This window comes from Manis javanica, chromosome 1 (assembly GCF_040802235.1).
Source record: "Manis javanica isolate MJ-LG chromosome 1, MJ_LKY, whole genome shotgun sequence".
NCBI lineage: Eukaryota > Metazoa > Chordata > Mammalia > Pholidota > Manidae > Manis > Manis javanica.
The window spans coordinates 151,919,291-151,938,906 of NC_133156.1; the positions used below are offsets into that span (position 1 = coordinate 151,919,291).

At 51.6% G+C, this 19,616-nt stretch overlaps 1 protein-coding gene across 3 annotated transcripts in view; it reads right to left on the reverse strand.

The window, feature by feature from the left end:
- SH3RF3 (SH3 domain containing ring finger 3) overlaps window positions 1-19,616 on the reverse strand; it is a 371,490-nt gene that overhangs the window by 111,801 nt on the left and 240,073 nt on the right. For all 3 annotated transcript variants that reach the window (XM_037015534.2, XM_037015529.2, XM_037015533.2), the window contains exon 4: window positions 3,400-3,753. In XM_037015534.2, the coding sequence (XP_036871429.2) occupies window positions 3,400-3,753 (354 nt within the window). The remainder of the gene's footprint in view (window positions 1-3,399; window positions 3,754-19,616) is intronic.

Below are 19,616 nucleotides of genomic sequence, written 5' to 3' on the forward strand. Positions count from 1 at the left end.
TGACCCAGGGGGGAACAGGTGCCAGGAGAGGAGGGGCCAGGGTGGGGGGATGGCAGAGTGTGCCTGATAGCTACCTGCTAATCCACACAACCAGCTCCCTTAGGCTAAGCTGGGCCGGATGGCCACTTCTGGCAAATGAATCAAGGGCAGCGCTGATGAGCACTGTTTCTGGGATGAGGCGGCTAAATGCCAAGTGCCTTCTCTGCCCCTCTGTCCTGTGGAGGCACCCTGCTGTCGCTATGCATCGCTGCAGGAGGGAGCAGGCCATGCACCCCACCACTGCCAGAGCAGTGGTTCAGGAGAGCAACTGGCCTGCTGCAGACACACACAATAAGCATCCACCAGGTTAGACCCCCTGGGTGACCTTCCTCATCCTGGCCAGCTCAGTGGAGAGGAGCTTAGAATTTGAGCTGAGACCTGATGGTTGGCAGAGGTGACAGGGAGAGAGGCGCTTGGAAGCATAGGGTCTTGGCTTCGGGAATCTGGGCAGATGGGAGAAGGAGCGGAGCAGGCGTGAGAAGGGACAGGAGCCAGTCTCTTCTGGCATAACTGAACTGGAGGTCCCTCCAGGTGAAGCAACGGGCATTAGGAAAAAAGCATCTACAGTTTAGGAAAGGTCTTGGAGGGCAGAGTCTAGACAGTTTGGCATTTAGCTTCTGGTTGGGTGAGACAGTATGGGAGAGTGTACATAGGATGCAGAGGTCAGGGAGCACTGTGTGAGGGTTAGAGAAAGGGGTCCAGTGGAGGAGCAAGGGAGCGCTCAGAGCCACGAAAGAAGGGCCCGGAAGCAAAGGAGCAGATGCGTGGGGAGGGGTGTGTCCACAGTGTCCAGCGTGTGCGTGGTGGAGAGGACAGGCCGGGAGGCTTCCATGGGGGTCCCCACCCTTCCCCTTCTCTGCCCCAGCCCCCAGCTGCCTGCCTTGTGCCCCCCAGGAGAGCCAGCAGCCTCTGGCAGGGCAGCCGCTCACCCAGGCCCACTGCACCTTCCCTGTGCCCTGGCTCTCCAGAACAAACCCTGGGGCATTCCTCCCTCAAGGCAGCTCCGCTTAATAGAGAGGAGACTGAGGCTCGGGAAGAGGCTGGCTGGCTTTCCCAGGGTCAGGCGGTGCCACCGGCTTGGCAGCTCCAGTGGGAACTAAGGGCTCAGAGAGGCTCTGCAGCCCCCCAGGAGGACACAGCCAGTGAGCAGGGCACCCGGGCTCCATCCAGGAGACTCCACCCACCCTCCTGGCACCAGGTCCCAGACGGAGAGAGAAAGAGAAGGGGAGAGGTTGGCCCACCTGGACGGAGCACTGGCCACTCTGCAGGGCCCAGTGGCCTCGCCTCTTCCTCCTTTGCCCCTATGGTGTGGGGTCAGCCTGTGCACTTGGCAGCGGAAGCTGAAGGGTGAGTGACCTGCCCGGCTAGATTGTGTCCACACCACCCCAAGGGGGCCAGGAGGGCAGCTCCCAGACGTTGCACCCTGTGGGCTTCAGTTTCCTCACATGCAAACAGAAATGCCCACTGGTGGTGAGATGTGGCAAGAGCCCACTTGGGCAAAGGTGAGGTTGGTGAAGGAGGGAGCAGGCCAGACAGGTTCCTGGATGGTGACCTGGAGGCCTGCTGCCCACAGTCATGCACCAGCCTCAGGGTCCTCCAGGAGGTAGGCTAGGACCCTGAGCTCACTGCTACGGTATTTTCAAGCTGTTTCCATGGAAACCTTAGCCCCCCCCACCCCTTTCCTTTCCACAAAGGAGAGTGAGAAGAATGCTAATGCTGATGCGCCCTGACTCCTTGGCTGAGCGGCATCCCGCTGTGTGCAGGCCTACACTGATGCTCTGTGTGCCATGAGTGTGTGTGTTTGCACTGGACTCGCCCTCCAAGGTTTAGAATCTAATCACCTGAAGAGCAGCACGATCACCTCCTGTTGGGTGGTCCTTTCTGACCTGTGGTCACCTTCACACAAGCGTGTGTCACTGTCAGAGCCTGTCTCACGGATGCACTCAGCTGGAGTGATGCTCACCAGCCTGGGAGCTCGCTGCCTTCCCTCACCTCCAGCGGGTGCTAATCCAGGGCAGAGGTCTGTTCTAGGAACTTTCTACAGAGACGCTGTTTCTGCAGAGTAGTGGTCAATGAGAGGCCGGTGACTCCTTGACAACAGCCACCCTCGCTCTCCAGAGGAAAACTGCAGCGGGTGGTGACTCACCCTAAACTCATGGCTGCTCAGGGCCACTCCTGACTTCTCCCAGTAGTTGAATTAAATTGGGATGGGAAACTGGAGGTGGAAACTGCTTTACATGACGCCTCACCTTTTCAATGACCCTCACTGGAGTCCAGAGCCTGGTCATGACTTTCACTCAGAATGGGACTGCTGGAAATGCATCCCAGGTTCTAGTAACCCCTAACAACAAGCTGACTCAGCACTCAAATCCTTGTGGAACAAAGTGAGGCACACATTTAAAGACCTGACCCCTTCTTTCCCTGGGGGCTGTCTACAATGCACCTGTCTGCAGAGCTGGGGAACTTTCCCTGGGCTCACGTTGACTCAGAAGTCATGGAATAGGAGGTCAGAGCACAGGGAATGGTGAGGGAGAGGGGAGGGAACCCCAGACCCCTACCCATTTGGGCTGGTCTGCTTTGTGGAGCAGTGGGAAGGTGACAGAGGGCAGAGCTCTGCCAGCATCCATGAGCCCTGCCTGCCCCCCCATGTCAGGGCCCCCGGGAACACTGAGGGAGGCTGGGCCTTGTACTTACTACCCACGAGTTGTAGCCTGTGGGGCAAGCACTGGCCTGGTGGCTCCCGGGACGCTTTTGGCTGGTTGATTGGAAAAATAGTCCCTCCCCTCTCCTCTACCTAAGTAGTGGAGTGGAACCTGTGCTGTGCCTGGAAACAGAAGATATCTGTAAAAATAATAATAAAAGTACTAGGCATACTGAGAGCTTATAACCCCCCAACCCCTCAGTTTCTAGGGATTAATAAAAGTCCTGAGCTCTGGCCCTTTCTTTTCAGGAAAGGAAGGGCATTAGCCAGTGTCACAGAGATGCTACAAGCGCAGCTCTAGGCCAAGGCCCCCCCCCCAATCAGATGGGCTGCGTGCAGACTGACGGGAAGGCTTCTTAAGGGCTGAGCCGGTGCCATCCAAAGGCTGCAGCACGGACTACTGAGAGCTCTCACACCACCTAGATGGCCTTCTGAATGCTGACAGTGCCAGTCCGGTACTCGCTCCAGCCATGACAGGAGACACTTCCTGCTAAGGCTTAGGGCTCCCTGAGGCCAAGCAGCGAGCAGATAGACACAGCTGACCCCAAAGGACACAGCCATCAAGGCCTCCTTCACGCTAGTTCAGGGGACAGGATGCTGAGGGTGGAACCCCCAGGCCCCAGAATGGACACCCTCTGACCAGGCCCTCAAGACATTACCTGGGCAGGAGCACTGCAGGACAGGTGGGCCAGGTCCCCAATTCTGGCCGCGGCTCGAGGGTCGCTGGAGCTGATCAGCACTGGGGCACTAATCTCCATGGAGTGTCTGTGGCTGGTGGCCTGTGAGGATTTGTGCGTCACACTGAGTGCGGTGAAGGAGTGGCGTTTCTTGGCATTCTTCTTGCCGTCCACACGCCGCTGAAAGGCACTGACAGCCCCTGAGCTGCTCAGAGTGGGACCTGGGGCCACGCTGGCCACTGCACCAGGGTCAGGAGGTGAGGAGGTGTGGCAGCCAGACCCGGTGGCTGGGCACGGCTTGTCCATCTCAATAAGCTGCTTGGCAGAGTCGTTGAGCTGAGAGAGAAAGGGGAGGGGAGGCTGCATTAAATGGTGGTCATGCTCCGCCCGTTCTGTGTGGCCCACAGCCCAAGCTCACAGGGAAGACGCAGTGTTCACATGGCCACACCTTTCTGACAGCATTACTGCCTGGAGTGCTGTCTACAGACCTTACTGAAAGGTTTCTTGGTCTGCCTGCCCCAGTGCAGCCCCATCTTTTCCTGGCTGCCATGTCTTGGTGGGAGGGCAGCCCTGCAGGAAGGGAGGGGATGGTACAGAAGCCCCGCCATGCCCCCACATTCAGCACAACCACAGGAGACTGGCCTGGCCAGCATGGTTCTGGTCACTCCTGTGAACTCAAGGCCTGTGACCAGAACACACTCTGGAGCAGCTGGGGACTGCAGGTAAGGGAGGCGAGCTGGGGACAGGGAGCATGGGCATCTCTGAGAGCCTCCGTCCTCAGCCGACCTGACCCCCTCCAGGGGGCCTCAGCACTATCATCCCCAGCGATTCCCAAGGACAAGGACTCAGGCACCATGCCTTCCCTTTTGTCTCCACCTGGTCCACAAAACAGCAGGTGCTTTCCAGGGAAGATTGTGCCTGTAGCAGAGGTTTGATGCCGGGGACCCTCATCAGGGAGGGCAGGTGGACATGAGTCTGTGAGCAGTTGGTCCTGTGGCATCAGCTCTCCAGGAGGCCCTGCTCTCAGGGCTGTGCTGGGTGGACCCAGAGGCTGGTGGGGCCATGGGAGGAACAGGTGCCTCCAGGGCCTTGGGTTACAGGAAAGGTCAGCTCAGTGTCTGACAGCCCTTGTGTCCCCTGACTCCTGCACCTCAAGCCAGGTTTTCATCTGAGGTGGATGAGGAGGCCCGGCCTTCCGAGGCTGCTCTCGGCTCTTGCGTCCATGCTAATGGGGCACTGGTGGTTACTGATGGCATGAAGCAGAGGGAAATGGTTACTGTGGTTGGTGTGGCCAGGAGGGAAGGGGATGTGAGAACCAGCTTGGGATCCTCTCCAATGAGGCGCGGTAGGTAAATGCCACTGTGCTAGGGAAATGCCTGCAGAATCCATCCTTCTTCCTCACCTCTTCAGGGGCAGCAGGAATTAGGTCAATGACAGTTAGTCCTGCAGTGGACTGGCCTCAGGAAGCACAGGGCTGAACTTGGGAGAACTCCATAGAAAACAGAAATAGCTGTGGGGTCCTGGGTCCTGGGGGCTGTGGGCCTCGGGGGGTCATGGGCTCATAGAGCCTGGGGGTCACAGGCCCTGGGGCTGTCACAGGCTCTGCGGGTCATGGACCCTGGGGGGTCATAGGCTCTGCAGGTCATAGGGCCTGGGGCTCGTGGGCCCTGGGGGTCGTGGGCTGAAATGGGCCTGGCATGCAGTGTCAGCCAGCGCAACTTGGCTGCTGGTGTTGTGAAGCAGGGTCACAGTGACACAGCAGAGAGCACAGGTGCCCCAGCCCAGCTTCCTGACAGTCAGCATGCAGCCGGACCCTGACAGGCTGATAGCCAGCCCAGCAAGGCCCCTGCTGGCTGTCCAAGGCTGTCTCCTCCTCTGTCTCACCTTTCTTCTCTCCCCCAATTTCTAATTCTTCAGAACACCCTGGAGACAGTGCTGCCCAGCTCAGCTCTGCTTTCAAGGGGCAGGTGACAGAGAAGCCTACGGGTTTCTAGGACCCCAGGCACACCTCCCTGGCCTGATATGGGCAGATGGGACAGCCAGGAGCTGGCCATGTTCTTGCAGGTGGGCAGGGACGTCCCCAGTCCCTCCATTTCTCCTCAGTGGGCTCAACGGTGGAAGGGTCTCTCTACTCTGAAGGAACACCTGCTCTCCTATGACTTGCTTCAAGGGTCTCAGCCATGTTGTCCACATGAAGAACAAGGTAAGAGCAGCACGCCCTTTCTGGGCCCTGACGGAGAGGAGCCTCCAGGTGCTCGGGGGGTGAGGAGCAGGTGGAGTGGGCAGGATGCTTTCATGGATAAGCCACCCCAGGGCAGGGCGATGCTGCGGTGCGCGGGTTTGTTGCCTTGCCGCCATGACAGTAAGACTGGAAGAGGAAAAAGGAGGAGAAAGGCAGATGCGCCGGCTCAGGCAGGCTGGGGGCTGAGCAGGCCCTGCTGCCCCTGCTCTGCAAGGCTGTTCTGCCACAGTGTCGGGGAGAGGGCTTCACGTGACACTCCTGCACGGGGGGACACAGGAGGTCCCCACCACAGACAGAAGTTCTGGGGTCAGCAGGGCTGAGCTGACCAATGAGCCATAAGCCAGAGATCCAGGGTTTCTGTAAGTCCAGGCAGGGCTAAGGAAAGTGCCCCCTTCCCCAAGCCCCATAGCAGTGCCATGGGGACAGAGGTGGCCCCAGAGTCAGTCCCCTGACTAGGGCCTGGCACGGGACTGGCTTGGTGAGGTCTTCCAGGGAGGGACTATGGCATGTAGTGTCCAGGGAGGGTCCACCAGGGGCAGGGGTGAGGGACAGTGAAAGGCTCATGGCTGCACTGAAGTCTACTCTTCATCTGTCCACTTTGGGACAGGCTTTGTTGCCACAGAAGATGCTCAGTGCCCAGAGGAATCTCCTGGAGTGCAAACGGCACCCGGCGTGCTCTCCCACCTCACATGCAGCAGGGCACAGCTTCTGGGCACCACGGACACTTCAGAACATGACTGAACACAGCAGGGTGAATGGACTGCAGATGGAGAATACTCAGGCTGCTGGCAGAAGCCCTACCCAAGAGGAAGAACACAGGGCCCTTCCAGGGCATGAACACACCTGAAAACCAGGTGGGGCAGAGGGTCAAAGGGAAGAAAAGACCACGGAGTGTGCAGAGTGTAGCCTGAGGGTAAGGCCCCAGGTGCCTGGCTAGAGGAGAGTCCACAGTGGCCACTGGGGTAGCTGGAAGCCGTCATGGGTCTGGAAGGATGCATGGGGTTAATCTGGCAGCCAGGGTGGTGGGCCACTGAGGGGTCCTACCAAGGCAGGAGGTGCTTCAGTCAGGTAAAGGTGACCTGGCCCCAGCTGTGGGCCATGAACAAGCCCTTGCCTGGGCCTGGAACACAGGCTGGAGCTGGGCAGGGCTGTGCCAGGATGGGCCCCATCCCCCAATGTAGTGGAGTCTGATGTTAGGCCTGCTTTGGAAATCCCCCCAGCCCTGTGACAGTGGAGGAAACACCAAATTCCCACTAAGCACACACTACAAGGGTGAGCAGCTGGCAGCATCCTGATGAGTTAAAAAGTCTACTGAAGGAGCCAAGATGGTGGCGTGAGTAGAGCAGCAGAAATCTCCTCCCAAAACCATATATTTTTGAAATACAACCAATAAAACTATTCCTAAAAGAGAGACCAGAAGACACAGGACAACAGCCAGGCTACATCTACATCTGCGAGAACCCAGCACCTCACGAATGGGGTAAGATACAAGTTGAGGCCTGGGGGGAACCGAGCACCACCCCTACCTGGCAAGAGGAGAGGAGTCAGAGCGGGGAGGGAGAGGGAGCCAGGACTGCTAAACACCCAGCCCTAGCCATCTGCGCTGGGAGCGCAGACACAGTGCATGTGTGGGGTGCTGGAAACTAGGGAAACAGGACAGTAAGACCTGTGAGCGAGTCCCTGCAGCCGGCACACCTGGGACAAAGAAAAGTGAGTGCTTTTTGAAAGTCTTAAAGGGACAGGGAACCCATAGCTGGATGGAAGCATCCCGGCACACTCAGCCTAGCAGCTGGGAATCCCAGGGAACTCCGGGCGCCCTAAACCCCTAGGTGCCAGCGAAGCACTGAGGCCCCTCACAGTGATAAACAGCCTCCCACCTGTTCCCCCTCTGGCGTGGCTCCGCCATAGCAGAGCAGCAGCTAGAGGCAGGCCACACCCACAGCAACCGCAGAGCTTACTCCACAGCAGCTGGGCAAGAATCAGAGACCCTGTCTGCGTGCAGCTGCCCAGCACAAGATGCTAGGGGTCACTGTTCTCCAAGGAGAGGAAAGCCACAAACCAGCAAGAAGGGATGTTCTTCCAGTTGACACACATGCCACCTCCCCACAACTACCTCTATCGCCATGAAAAGGCAGAAGAATTTGATCCAGACCAAAATCACAGAGATAACCCCTGAAAAGGAGCTTGGAGAGATAGACCTAACCAATCTCCCTGAAAAAGAATTTAAAATAAAGGGCATAACCATGCTAATGGAGCTGCAGAGAAAAATGCAAGAGCTAATGGACAAAGTTGGGAGGGAGACTACAGAAATAAAACAATCTCTGGAAGGATTTAAAGCAGAATGGGCGAGATGCAAGAGGCCATTAATGGAATAGAAACCAGAGAAAAGAAACGCATAGAAGCTGATGCAGACAGAGATAAAAGGATCTCCAGGAATGAAACAATATTGAGAGAACTGTGTGACCAATCCAAAAGGAACAATATTTGCATTATAGGGGTACCAGAAGAAGAAGAGAGAGAAAAAGGGATAGAAAGTGTATTTGAAGAAATAATTGCTGAAAACTTCCCCAAACTGGGGGAGGAAATAATCACTCAGACTATGGAAGTACACAGAACTCCCAACAGAAGAGACCCAAGGAGGACAACACCAAGACACATAATAATTAAAATGGCAAAGATCAAGGACAAGGACAGAGTTTTAAAAGCAGATAGAGAGAGGAAAAAAGGTCACCTACAAAGGAAAATCCATCAGGTAATGGTCAGACGTCTCAACAGAAACCTAACAGGCCAGAAGAGAATGGCATGATATATTTAATGCAAAGAAACAGAAGGGCCTTGAACCAAGAATACTGTACCCAGCATGATTATCATTTAAATATGAAGGATGGATTAAACAATTCCCAGACAAGCAAAAGTTGAGGGAATTTGCCTCCCACAAACCACCTCTACAGGGTATTTCAGAGGGTCTGCTCTAGATGGGAGCACTCCTAAGGCTAAACAGATGTTACCAGAGAAAATAAAATCACAGCAAAGAAAGCAGACCAACCAAATACTAACTAAAGGCAAAAAATAAAATCAACTACCCACAAAAGCAGTTCAAGGAAACACAAAAGAGCACAGAATAAAACACCCAACATATAAAGAATTGAGGAGGAGGAATAAGAAGGGAGAGAAATAAAGAATAACCAGAAACTGTTTATAATAGCTCAATAAGTGAGTTAAGTTAGACAGTAAGGTAGTAAAGAAGCTAACCTTGAACCTTTGGTAACCACGAATCTAAAGTCTGCAATGGCAATAAGTACATATCTTTCAATAATCACCCTAAATGTAAATGGACCGAATCCAACCAATCAAAAGACACAGAGTAATAGAATGGATAGAAAAGCAAGTCCCATATATATGCTGCTTACAAGAGACTCACCTCAAACCCAAAGACATGCACAGTCTAAAAGTCAAGGGATGGAAAAAGATATTTCATGCAAACAACAAGGAGAAAAAGCAGGTGTTGCAGTACTAGTACCAGACAAAATAGACTTCAAAACAAATAAAGTGATAAGAGATAAAGAAGGACATTACATAATGATAAAGTGCTCAGTCCAACAAGAGGATATAACCATTATAAATATATATGTATCCAACACAGGAGCACCAGCATATGTAAAACAAATACTAACAGAACTAAAGGAGGAAATAGAATGAAATGCATTCATTTTGGGAGACTTCAACACACCACTCACTCCAAAGGATAGATCCAGCAGACAGAAAATAAGTAAGAACACAGAGGCACTGAACAACACACTAGAACAGATGGACCTAATAGACATCTATAGAACTCTACATACAAAAGCAGCAGGATACACATTCTTCTCAAGTTCACATGGAACATTCTCCAGAAAAGAACACATACTAGGCCACAAAAAGAGCCTCAGTAAATCAAAAAAGATTGAAATTCTAACCAACCAAGTTTTCAGACCACAAAGGAATAAAACTAGAAATAAATTGTACAGAGAAAGCAAAAAGGCCCACAAACACATGGAGGCTTAACAACATGCTCCTAAATAATCAATGGATCAACGACCAAATTAAAATAGAGATCAAGCAATATATGGAAACAAATGACAACAACAACACAGAGCCCCAACTTCTGTGGTACACAGTGAAAGCAGTCTTAAGAGGAAAGTATATAGCAATCCAGGCATATTTAAAGAAGGAAGAACAATCCCAAATGAATGGTCTGATGTCACAATCATTAAAGTTGGAAAAAAAAGAACAAATGAGGCCTAAGGTCAGCAGAAGGAGGGACATAATAAAGATCAGAAAAAAATAAATAAAATTGAGAATAATAAAACAATAGCAAAAATCAATGAAACCAAGAACTGGTTCTTTGAGAAAATAAACAAAATAGATAATCCTCTAGCCAGACTTATTAACAGAAAAAGAGAATCGACACACGTTAACAGAATAAGAAATGAGAAAGGAAAAATCATGATGGACCCCACAGAAATACAAAGAATTACTAGAGACTACTATGAAAACCTATATGCTAACAAGCTGGAAAATCTAGAAGAAACGCACAACTTCCTAGAAAAATACAACCTTCCAAGACTGACCAAGGAAGAAACAAAATCTAAACAAACCAATTACAAGCAAAGAAATTGAAGCGGTAATCAAAAATCTACCTAGGAACAAAACCCCCGGGCCAGATGGATTTACCTTGGACTTTTATCAGACATACAGACAAGACATAATACCCATTCTCCTTAAAGTTTTCCAAAAAATAGAAGAGGAGGGAATACTCTCAAACTCATTCTATGAAGCCAACATTATCCTAGTAAGAAAACCAGGCAAAGACCCCACTAAAAAAGAAAATTACAGACCAATATCCCTGATGAACGTAGATGCAAAAATACTCAACAAAATATTAGCAAACCAAATTCAAAAATACATCAAAAGGATCATACACCATGACCAAGTGGGATTCATCCCAGGGATGCAAGGATGGTACAACATTCGAAAATCCATCAACATCATCCACCACATCAACAAAAAGAAGGACAAAAACCACATGATGATCTCCTCCATACATGCTAAAAAAGCATTTGACAAAATTCAACATCCATTCCTGATCAAAAATCTCAGCAAAATGGGTATACAGGGCAAGTACCTCAACATAATAAAGGCCATATATGATAAGCCCACAGCCAACATCATACTGAACAGTGAGAAGCTGAAAGCTTTTCCTCTGAGATCGGGAACAAGACAGGGATGCCCACTCTCTCCACTGTTATTCAACATAGTACTGGAGGTCCTAGCCACAGCAATTAGACAAAACAAAGAAATACAAGGAATCCAAATTGGTAAAGAAGAAGATAAACTGTCACTATTTGCAGATGACATGATATTGTACATAAAAAACCCTAAAGACTCCACTCCAAAACTACTAGAACTGATATCAGAATACAGCAAAGTTGCAGGATACAAAATTAACACAGAAATCTGTGGCTTTCCTATAGGTTAACAATGAACTAATAGAAAGAGAAATCAGGAAAACAATTCCATTCATAATAGGATCAAAAAGAATAAAATACCTAGGAATAAACCTAACCAAGAAAGTGAAAGACCTACACTATGAAAACTATAAGACACTCTTAAGAGAAATTAAAGAGGTCACTAACTAATGGAAACTCATCCCATGCTCCTGGCTAGGAAGAATTAATATCGTCAAAATGGCCATCCTGCCCAAAGCAATATACAGATTTGATGTAATCCCTATCAAATCACCAACAACATTCTTCAACGAACTGGAACAAATAGTTCAAAAATTCATATGGAAACACCAAAGACCCTGAATAGCCGAAGAAATCTGAGAAGAAAGAATAAAGTGGGGTGTGGGGAGATCTCACTCCCCAACTTCAAGCTCTACTACAAAGCCACAGTAATCAAGACAATTTGGTACTGGCACAAGAACAGAGCCACAGACTGGTGGAACAGAATAGAGACTCCAGACATTAACCCAAACATATATGGTCAATTAATATATGATAAAGGAGCCATGGACATACAGTGGGGAAATGCCAGTCTCTTCAACAGATGGTGCTGGCAAAACTGGACAGCTACATATAAGAGAATGAAGCCGGATGACTGGCTAACCCCATACACAAAAGTAAATTTGAAATGGATCAAAGACCTGAATGTAAGTCACGAAACCATAAAACTCTTAGAAAAAAACATAGGCAAAAATCTGTTGGACATAAACATGAGCAACTTCTTCATGAACATATCTCCCCAGGCAAGGGAAACAAAAGCAAAAATGAGCAAGTGGTACTATATCAAGCTGAAAAGCTTCTGTACAGCAAAGGACACCATCAATAGAACAAAAAGGTACCCTACAGTATGGGAGAATATTCATAAATGACAGATTCGATAAAGGGCTGACATCCAAAATATATAAAGAGCCCCCTCACCGCAACAAACAAAAAGCAAATAATCCAATTAAGAAATGGGCAAAGGAGCTGAACAGACAGTTCTCCAAAGAAATTCAGATGGCCAACAGACACATGAAAAGATGCTCCACATGGCTAGTCATCAGAGAAATGCAAATTAAAATCACAATGAGATACCATCTCACACCAGTAAGGATAGCCACCATACAAAAGACAAACAACAACAAATGTTGGCGAGGTTGTGGAGAACGGGAAACCCTCCTACACTGCTGGTGGGAATGTAAATTAGTTCAACCATTGTAGAAAGCAGTATGGAGGTTCCTCAGAATGCTCAAAATAGACATACCATTTGACCCAGGATTCCACTTCTAGGAATTTACCCTAAGAATGCAGCACTCCAGTTTGAAAAAGACAGATGCACCCCCATGTTTATCGCAGCACTATTCACAATAGCCAAGAAATGGAAGCAACCTAAGTGTCCATCAGTAGATGGACAAAGAAGATGTGGTACATATACACAATGGAATATTCAGCCATAAGAAGAAAACAAATCCTACCATTTGCAATAACATGGATGGAGCTAGAGGGTATTATGCTCAGTGAAATAAGCCAGGTGGAGAAAGACAAGTACCAAATGATTTCACTCATATGTGGAGTATAAGAACAAAGATAAAGTGAGGGAACAAAACAGCAGCAGAATCACAGAACCCAAGAATGGACTAATGGTTACCAAAGGGAAAGGGACTGGGCAGGAGGGGTAGGAAGGGAGGGTTAAGGGCAGGGAAAAAGAAAGGGGGCCTTACGATTAGCATGTATAATGTGGGGGGGACATGGGGAGGGCTGTGCAACACAGAGAGGACAAGTAGTGATTCTACAGCATCTCACTACATTGATGGACAGTGACTGTAATGGGGTGTGTGGGGGGGACTTGGTGAAGGTGGGAGCCTAGTAAACATAATGTTCTCCATGTAATTGTAGATGAATGATAACAACAACAACAACAACAACAACAACAAAAGTCTGCCGAATTTACATAGTGAGAACGAGGCGGCTGCATGTCTGTGGGGCCAAGATCACACGCGGCGGTACTGGGACTCCAGCTGTGCTCAGACAGCCCAGGCACAGGGCTGTCAGCACTTCCATTACAAATACCCATCCTTCAGAGGAAGGTTTGGAAAAACCCATTCCAGGCCCCAAAACGTGTGATCTAAGTCCAGGATTATTTCCTTTGAAATGCTCCCTCCAAGCAGGCTCAGCCATTTTGCTCTATTTTATGTCTATGTTCATTTGCTCCCCCAACAGCGCCAGCTCAAAGAACGGACCATGCCTGTTCTCACTCACAATCCTTTTTGGGGTGCTGAGAATATCTTGGGCCTCCAGGACCCAAGTTGTGTGCCCACCCTGCAGGGTCACAAGGAAAAGAGTGAAGCAGGAAGCAGCAGGTGCAAAGCCTGCTGTTTATCAGCACCAGAACATGGTCCATGTACTACCTACCCTCTGTCTCCGCTGAGCACATTATTACACATATAACAGCACCAACACATGGAGCTGGGCTGGAATAATTCTGTCCTCTGCAAAGCAACAGACCTGGAGTCTCTCACTTAGCTTCCCATGATGCTGTGGGGTCAGTATTTGAAACTCTGTTTATAATATCAGGGAACCCAGGTGCCCAGGCAGAGCCATCATTTAAACTGATGCTGCAGCAGCCAAGAGCTCTGCTTTGTCTGCCCTGGCAGTGCCGTTCCTGTACAACTGCTACTCAGCTCTCTACCAGCTCTCCTGGCCCTCTGTACGTCTCCCAGGGGCCATGTGCCTGCTGGACGGCCCTCCTTGCTGAGGGCCTGGAACAGGGGCAGCAGGCCTCTCCTGCTCAGGTCTGACAACCTGCAGCACACAGGGTGCTGGACCCCTGCCGAGGTGGACCGTGCCAGCATGCTGTAGGAGAGAGCAGTCCTACCTGCCAGCAGCTACCCAGACCCTCCAGACACAGCTCAGCTCTGTGTTAGCGAGTCTGAGCTTCTGTGAAAAGCGGCTTCTTGGAGCATATATACACACATATGGGATGAACCAGGAATGCACCATCCACGACCGGAAAGCCTGTCTTGCAAGATTCAGACAAGTGAATAGCCAGACTGGGCTGCACAGCGCAAGATGACCACTGCAACTCAGGAGGCTGCCATTGTCTCCCGGCCAAGCTTCGAGTGCCCATGTCTCTTGATGCTCAGGCTGGGCCCAGCAGCTGGCGCCCAGTGCCATCCCAGTTGGAAGGCCTCTTGCCTGCGCATCCACACTGTCCCACTGCTTCAGACGCCCTCAGCTGCCAGCATCTGCCCCCAGTGACTCCTGCATCAGATGTGCTGGGAGCAGCCATGATTTCCCATTTCCTCAGGCCTCCACGCTGCAGGAAGCAAGGTGTCTCAGTCTTGGCTGTCCAAAGTGGGTGCTGCCACCCTGTCTCACCAGGCCTGGGGGACGCCGGCTGTCTAGCCTGGTGTCCTGGGGGAGGGCCGAGGAGGCCCCGAGTGGAGACTGGAGTTCCCTACCAGCCCCCCAACAAGTAGAATGATGGAGTGTTCTGTGAGCGGCTGCTCCGGGTCGGCTGGGCAGGGTGGTATGTGGTGAGGTGACTGGGATTCTGCACTCGGGTGCCCCCTCCCGCCAACATGTCCACTTGGAGAGAAAGCGCTCTGCCTCTTGGTTCGCACGTGGGCAGCCACCTCACTTGTCCTCCAGTGGGAGCCTCCTGCCCACGCAGACCCCGACTCCCTCCTCTGCCTGTATAACAAAGCTTTGGTGATTAACCAACACATCCAGTAACTCCAGTTTCAACCAATTTTTGATGGAAACAGAAGACGTTTTCAACTTCTACACTAAAGGGAGACAAAGAGATGGCGGCAACTTTGAAGAGCCTGTTCATTCATCACGAGGACCATGGCCGGCACCTGGAGAGGAGGTGCCCATCCCTGCACTGCTCCTGCTCCTGCTGCACAGACCCTCTACAGGAGCCGACCCCTAATCCAGGTGCTCCTGGGAACAGGGAACAGGAGGGGGCATGCATGCATGGTCAGGGACTCTTCCCCATGGGTCCAGTGCTGCCAGGGGGTGCTTGGCCAAGGGATGCTGGGTCACGGTGGCTCCCCATCAGGGCCTCTTTCCCAGGACATTGTCTCACCAACGTGAGCAGCTCGGATGTGATGATTCCTCCAACCCCAGAACCATCTAGAAACACAGGAACGGAAGTTTCTCTTTCCCACTGTTTACTCCTCCTGGAGGGTCTCTTAAAGTTGGGTGTAGCAGCTGGATCTGGGGGCGAGGCTGAAGAGAGGCTCTCACCTGCAGGCCTGTGTGAGCCACGAGCTGATGAGCTGAGGCCAGCCCGGGATGTGGGCATGTGGCCCAGGAGAGCGGCAGACCGGGGGACCTGGGGCAAAGCATGGTCCCCCAGAAAACCCTGGCTGCAATAGAGATGATTTTAAACTGAATGTGTGTAGGAGGAATTTTTAAACGAGAAGATTAGAAAAATCTGACCTGCAGGGTGATAGCAGAGAGAACATGAAAAAAGGACAGTGCGGGGGTGGGCCCTCAGCAAAGCCTCAAGGAGATGGGCAAGCACACCCACCTTCCATCCTGACCCAGAGGTAGGGCAGGCAGCCTCAGGCCTGTGACATGTGGTGGGGGACCTGTGAAGTGACCTGAGGCAAGGCAGTGTGCCTTCTTTTGGGGAGAACTAGGAAGCCCGGGTCGTGATGCTACAGGGCAAGTGCTCATAACTAAAGAGAAGGCACCACTCAGAGAACAAGCACCTCCTGAGCATCTGCCATGCCAAGGCTGTTCTAGGGGCTGGGGTATGGACAGGAGAGCCTAGGATAAAGCTCATGCTTCAGTGTGGGCTGAGTTACCCAGGGAGCTTTCTAGAGAGGCAGGTCCTGGTTCACTAGGTCTGGAACGACACCTGACTTCCTGTGTTCCTACAAGCTCCCAGGAGATGCTGCTGCTCTTGGCAGATCCCCTTTGAGAGAGCTTCTGGAACAGCGCTTTGCAACCTCGGCTTCACAGCAGAAGCACCCTCCCCAGGAAACACCCATTTGACCAGACAGCAGCTTTCACTTGGCATTGCCTTTGACCCACGGCTCCCACCTGGTGGGAGGAGGAGAGGAGGACAGGAGAGGCTACCATGCCTAGTGGTTGGTCTCTTGTTCCTTAGAGCTTCACGCACTCAGGAGCGGAGGAAGATTGGCTTCCATGCACCTGTAACTGCTGTCAGAGAAATCTCAGGGGCTTCCCGCATCTGAGATGGGCCAGCAAGGACGGCTGCTCTGCATTTTGATCAGCTCCTTGGTGGCGAAACACCATGCTTAGCTGTGAAGACCAAACTGCCCTCAGGAGGTAGGTGGGAGCAGGGCTCCTTCCTGCTCAGCCCCCAGAGCTGGCATCCAGGCACAGCTAGAGCCTCTTGTGAGAAAGGCCACCAAAGTGCAGGCTGTTGCCGGGACTGTGCTGGTCCAGCGAGGGCTGGTGATGACGCCACACCTGGGATCCTCCTCCAGACTACAAGGGCTCCCTGATGTCAACCACCTGAGTGGTATCAGTGTGGCCACTGTACAGAGGAAACGGGGGCTCCCAAGGGGCCCAGGGCTTGTCTGGGGACTGCTGTCCTGGCTCACTGGACCTACAGTCCATCACTTTTTGCAGCCGAGTGTGGCATACTTCCTAATCTTTAGGCCACAAAACTAATGTATTCATTGAGACATATCTATGCCTTTGGATACTGGAGGGGGTTGGGTTCATTTTGGAAATTCCAATGCAGATTTTAAAAAATCAGACCCTTTTTCTGGCATGAAAATTGAGTCAGGCAAAGCCTCACACTGGGAGCTGCAGCTACTGGGGGTGGAGGGCTACTTCATTCTCCTTAGTTCAGTTCTGTGGTGATGACCTCACAAGCCTGTTAACAATGTCAACCTTTATGGGGAATGCTTAATTCTAGGCACAGGCAATACCATGAGCCAATACTCTGGACTGTCCATTCCCCATGCATTCCACAAGTATTTGGTGTGCGCCTGCTATGGGAGAGGTTGCTATCCTTGGGTTCCCATCCTTAGAATTAAACATTTTACAAAGTGGTGAGCAAGGTGTAGTGGTGTGGTGGAAACCCAGATGAGGGGCGGTCATCCCGCTGCTCGCGAGCCCATGTGGGACCACAGCCCACCCGGCTCAGGCAGTCGCCTCACTCCCACTCTGCCCCTCCTGTCTGCACTCAGTCCTTGCTCTGAGGCTCCAGGTGACAGAAGTGTGCAGGTGAGGCCGTAGCTATGTTGCCAAAGTGGGGAACTGAGGCAGTTCCTCACATAACTGAGGTTTGAAACAAGAAACATGCAGCAATCAAGACAAACTAAGGTGTGTGTCTGCACTGCACAGACACTGGCCGAGTGTTTGAGGGGGGTGCTATGTAGGCAGGGGCACTGGGGGAGAGGGTGCCTCACAATCAATGTGCGGGGCAGGAGGAGCCCCACTGCCGTATGCCCAGAGCCCCAACTCCATCAGACACTGGGCACTTCCCAGGAGTGGGGGAAGCACTGGAGGTTGGCCTACAGTGGGTGTGCGAGTTGAGCAGGAGCTGTTTACACACATGTTCCGCTGTGCTGGTAGCCTGGCCAGGGGCAGCTTGGCTGGGCATGGACTGCCTTGGAGAATCTGCCCCTGCCCCTGCCTTCATGCAGATCATTAGATGAGGTCCTCCAATCCTCTATGACGACTGAGACATGGCAGTGAGTCCAGGAAGGGACCTCACCCCCGCCACCCCCACGCAGCCTCCCCAGCTGCCTGTAGCAGAAGGGAAGCATGTCCTTACTGGTGAGTGGGTCCCTCCGCTCCCCCCTCAACCAGAAACCGCACACGGTTTAGTTCAATTCTGTGGTGCATGGTTCCCTCGGCCTCCACTAAAGTGTCACCCTTCCTTCCTGGGCACTCACCCCAATTACCCAGGGGAATGAGCGGCCCCTTCTTGGAATTCTGCATCTTAATATGGTGCTGGTCCTTCCCAGTGGTAGCAACCATTTCGGCATCATGGCCAGAGGGAAGGGAGATTTCACCCAAAGTCTGATACACATTAAAATGGCAAAACAGAAAACTTTACTCATTTGCTAGGGGTGTGTGAAGGTCAGAACCAGGCCCATGAGCAACGGAGAGAGGTAGGACTAGCACCTTCGTGCGTCCCACAAGCAAGGGGACCATTTATTGGAAGTTTTGAGATCACTGTAAGAACTCCCTGATAATTTTGCCAAAAGATAATCTTCTGGTCCTTCGGCCTTGGAAGTCACAGATCCTCCGCAGCTCAGGACAGAGGAAGAGGGTGCTATAAAGAGATGTATTCAGAATGCAGACAGCAGTCTCAGGGCCAGGCCACCTGTGGTGACCAGTCCAGGGGCCTCTAATCCCTGACTGGACTGACTCTAGCCCCTTTTTGTTGACTGAGCATCCGCTTCAGGAAAGCATGTCTGGGCATATACCTCCAGGAAATTATATATATTTCTAGTGTACCACTGTATTACATAAATCATTAAAACACACAACATAAAAATTAAAACATCACATGTGCTAAGGGTCAATGTAGCTCTAGGAGGCATTTGCCCATTTCACATACACACTGGTGCCTGTGCCCTTAGCCAGGATGTAGAATGTGTTTCTCATTGTGAGTCACCAACCAAAAGGCCTGAAAGCCATGAGCACCGGGGGGAGAAGACAGCCATTTCCCCAGAGAAGGTGTCCCTGCTTCCTGTCTGCATGGGTGTGCCTGTCAGGTGCCGCGAGGGGCAGGCCCTGGCCCACCACAGGGCGCTCTTCCTGGACGGCTGGAAGAGGCTTTCTGGGGGGACCTCGGCATCACAGGCTCCCTGCAGAGGACACTGATCTGGAAACACTGATCTTGCCTCTGAATCCACCCAGACTTCCTTGTTCTGGTGAAGAACATCCTTGAACTTGCTAGCTATGTTTGGATTTGTGACCATAGCCCATTTGTCCTCATGGGCCCTGGGCAACCAGGCACCTGCAGGGCCATCCTATACGTAGTGCCTCTGGGACTGGAAATCAACTCCCCAAACCAGTGAGCAGGATCTGTGTGGCCCGAGGCCCAGGACCCTGCTGAGGGCAAGTTCCAGTATGGCCAAAGGAAGGGAAATGCTAGGCCATGGTTTCTGGAACACCAGCCAGACAGTTGTGGAATTGTTCTGCTATTACAGCCTTGACATTCTAACCTGACCTCTCATCACCACTTAACCTAAACAGCCTTCAACCAACCACATAGAGAGCTTTAGGGGGCAAGCACTTTCTCCCCACGCCCTCTTTCTCTCTGTGTCTCTCCCTCTGCTTCCCCTGCTCTATCTCTGTCTCCTGTTTCTCTCTCTCTCTCTCAGATCTCAGGGCAACCCTTGCAACAATGACACAATCAAGATCGCAGAGCTGATAGAGAGCTCTGAAAATCAGAGCCTACTCTCCTTCTTGCAATCATCTCATTTCAC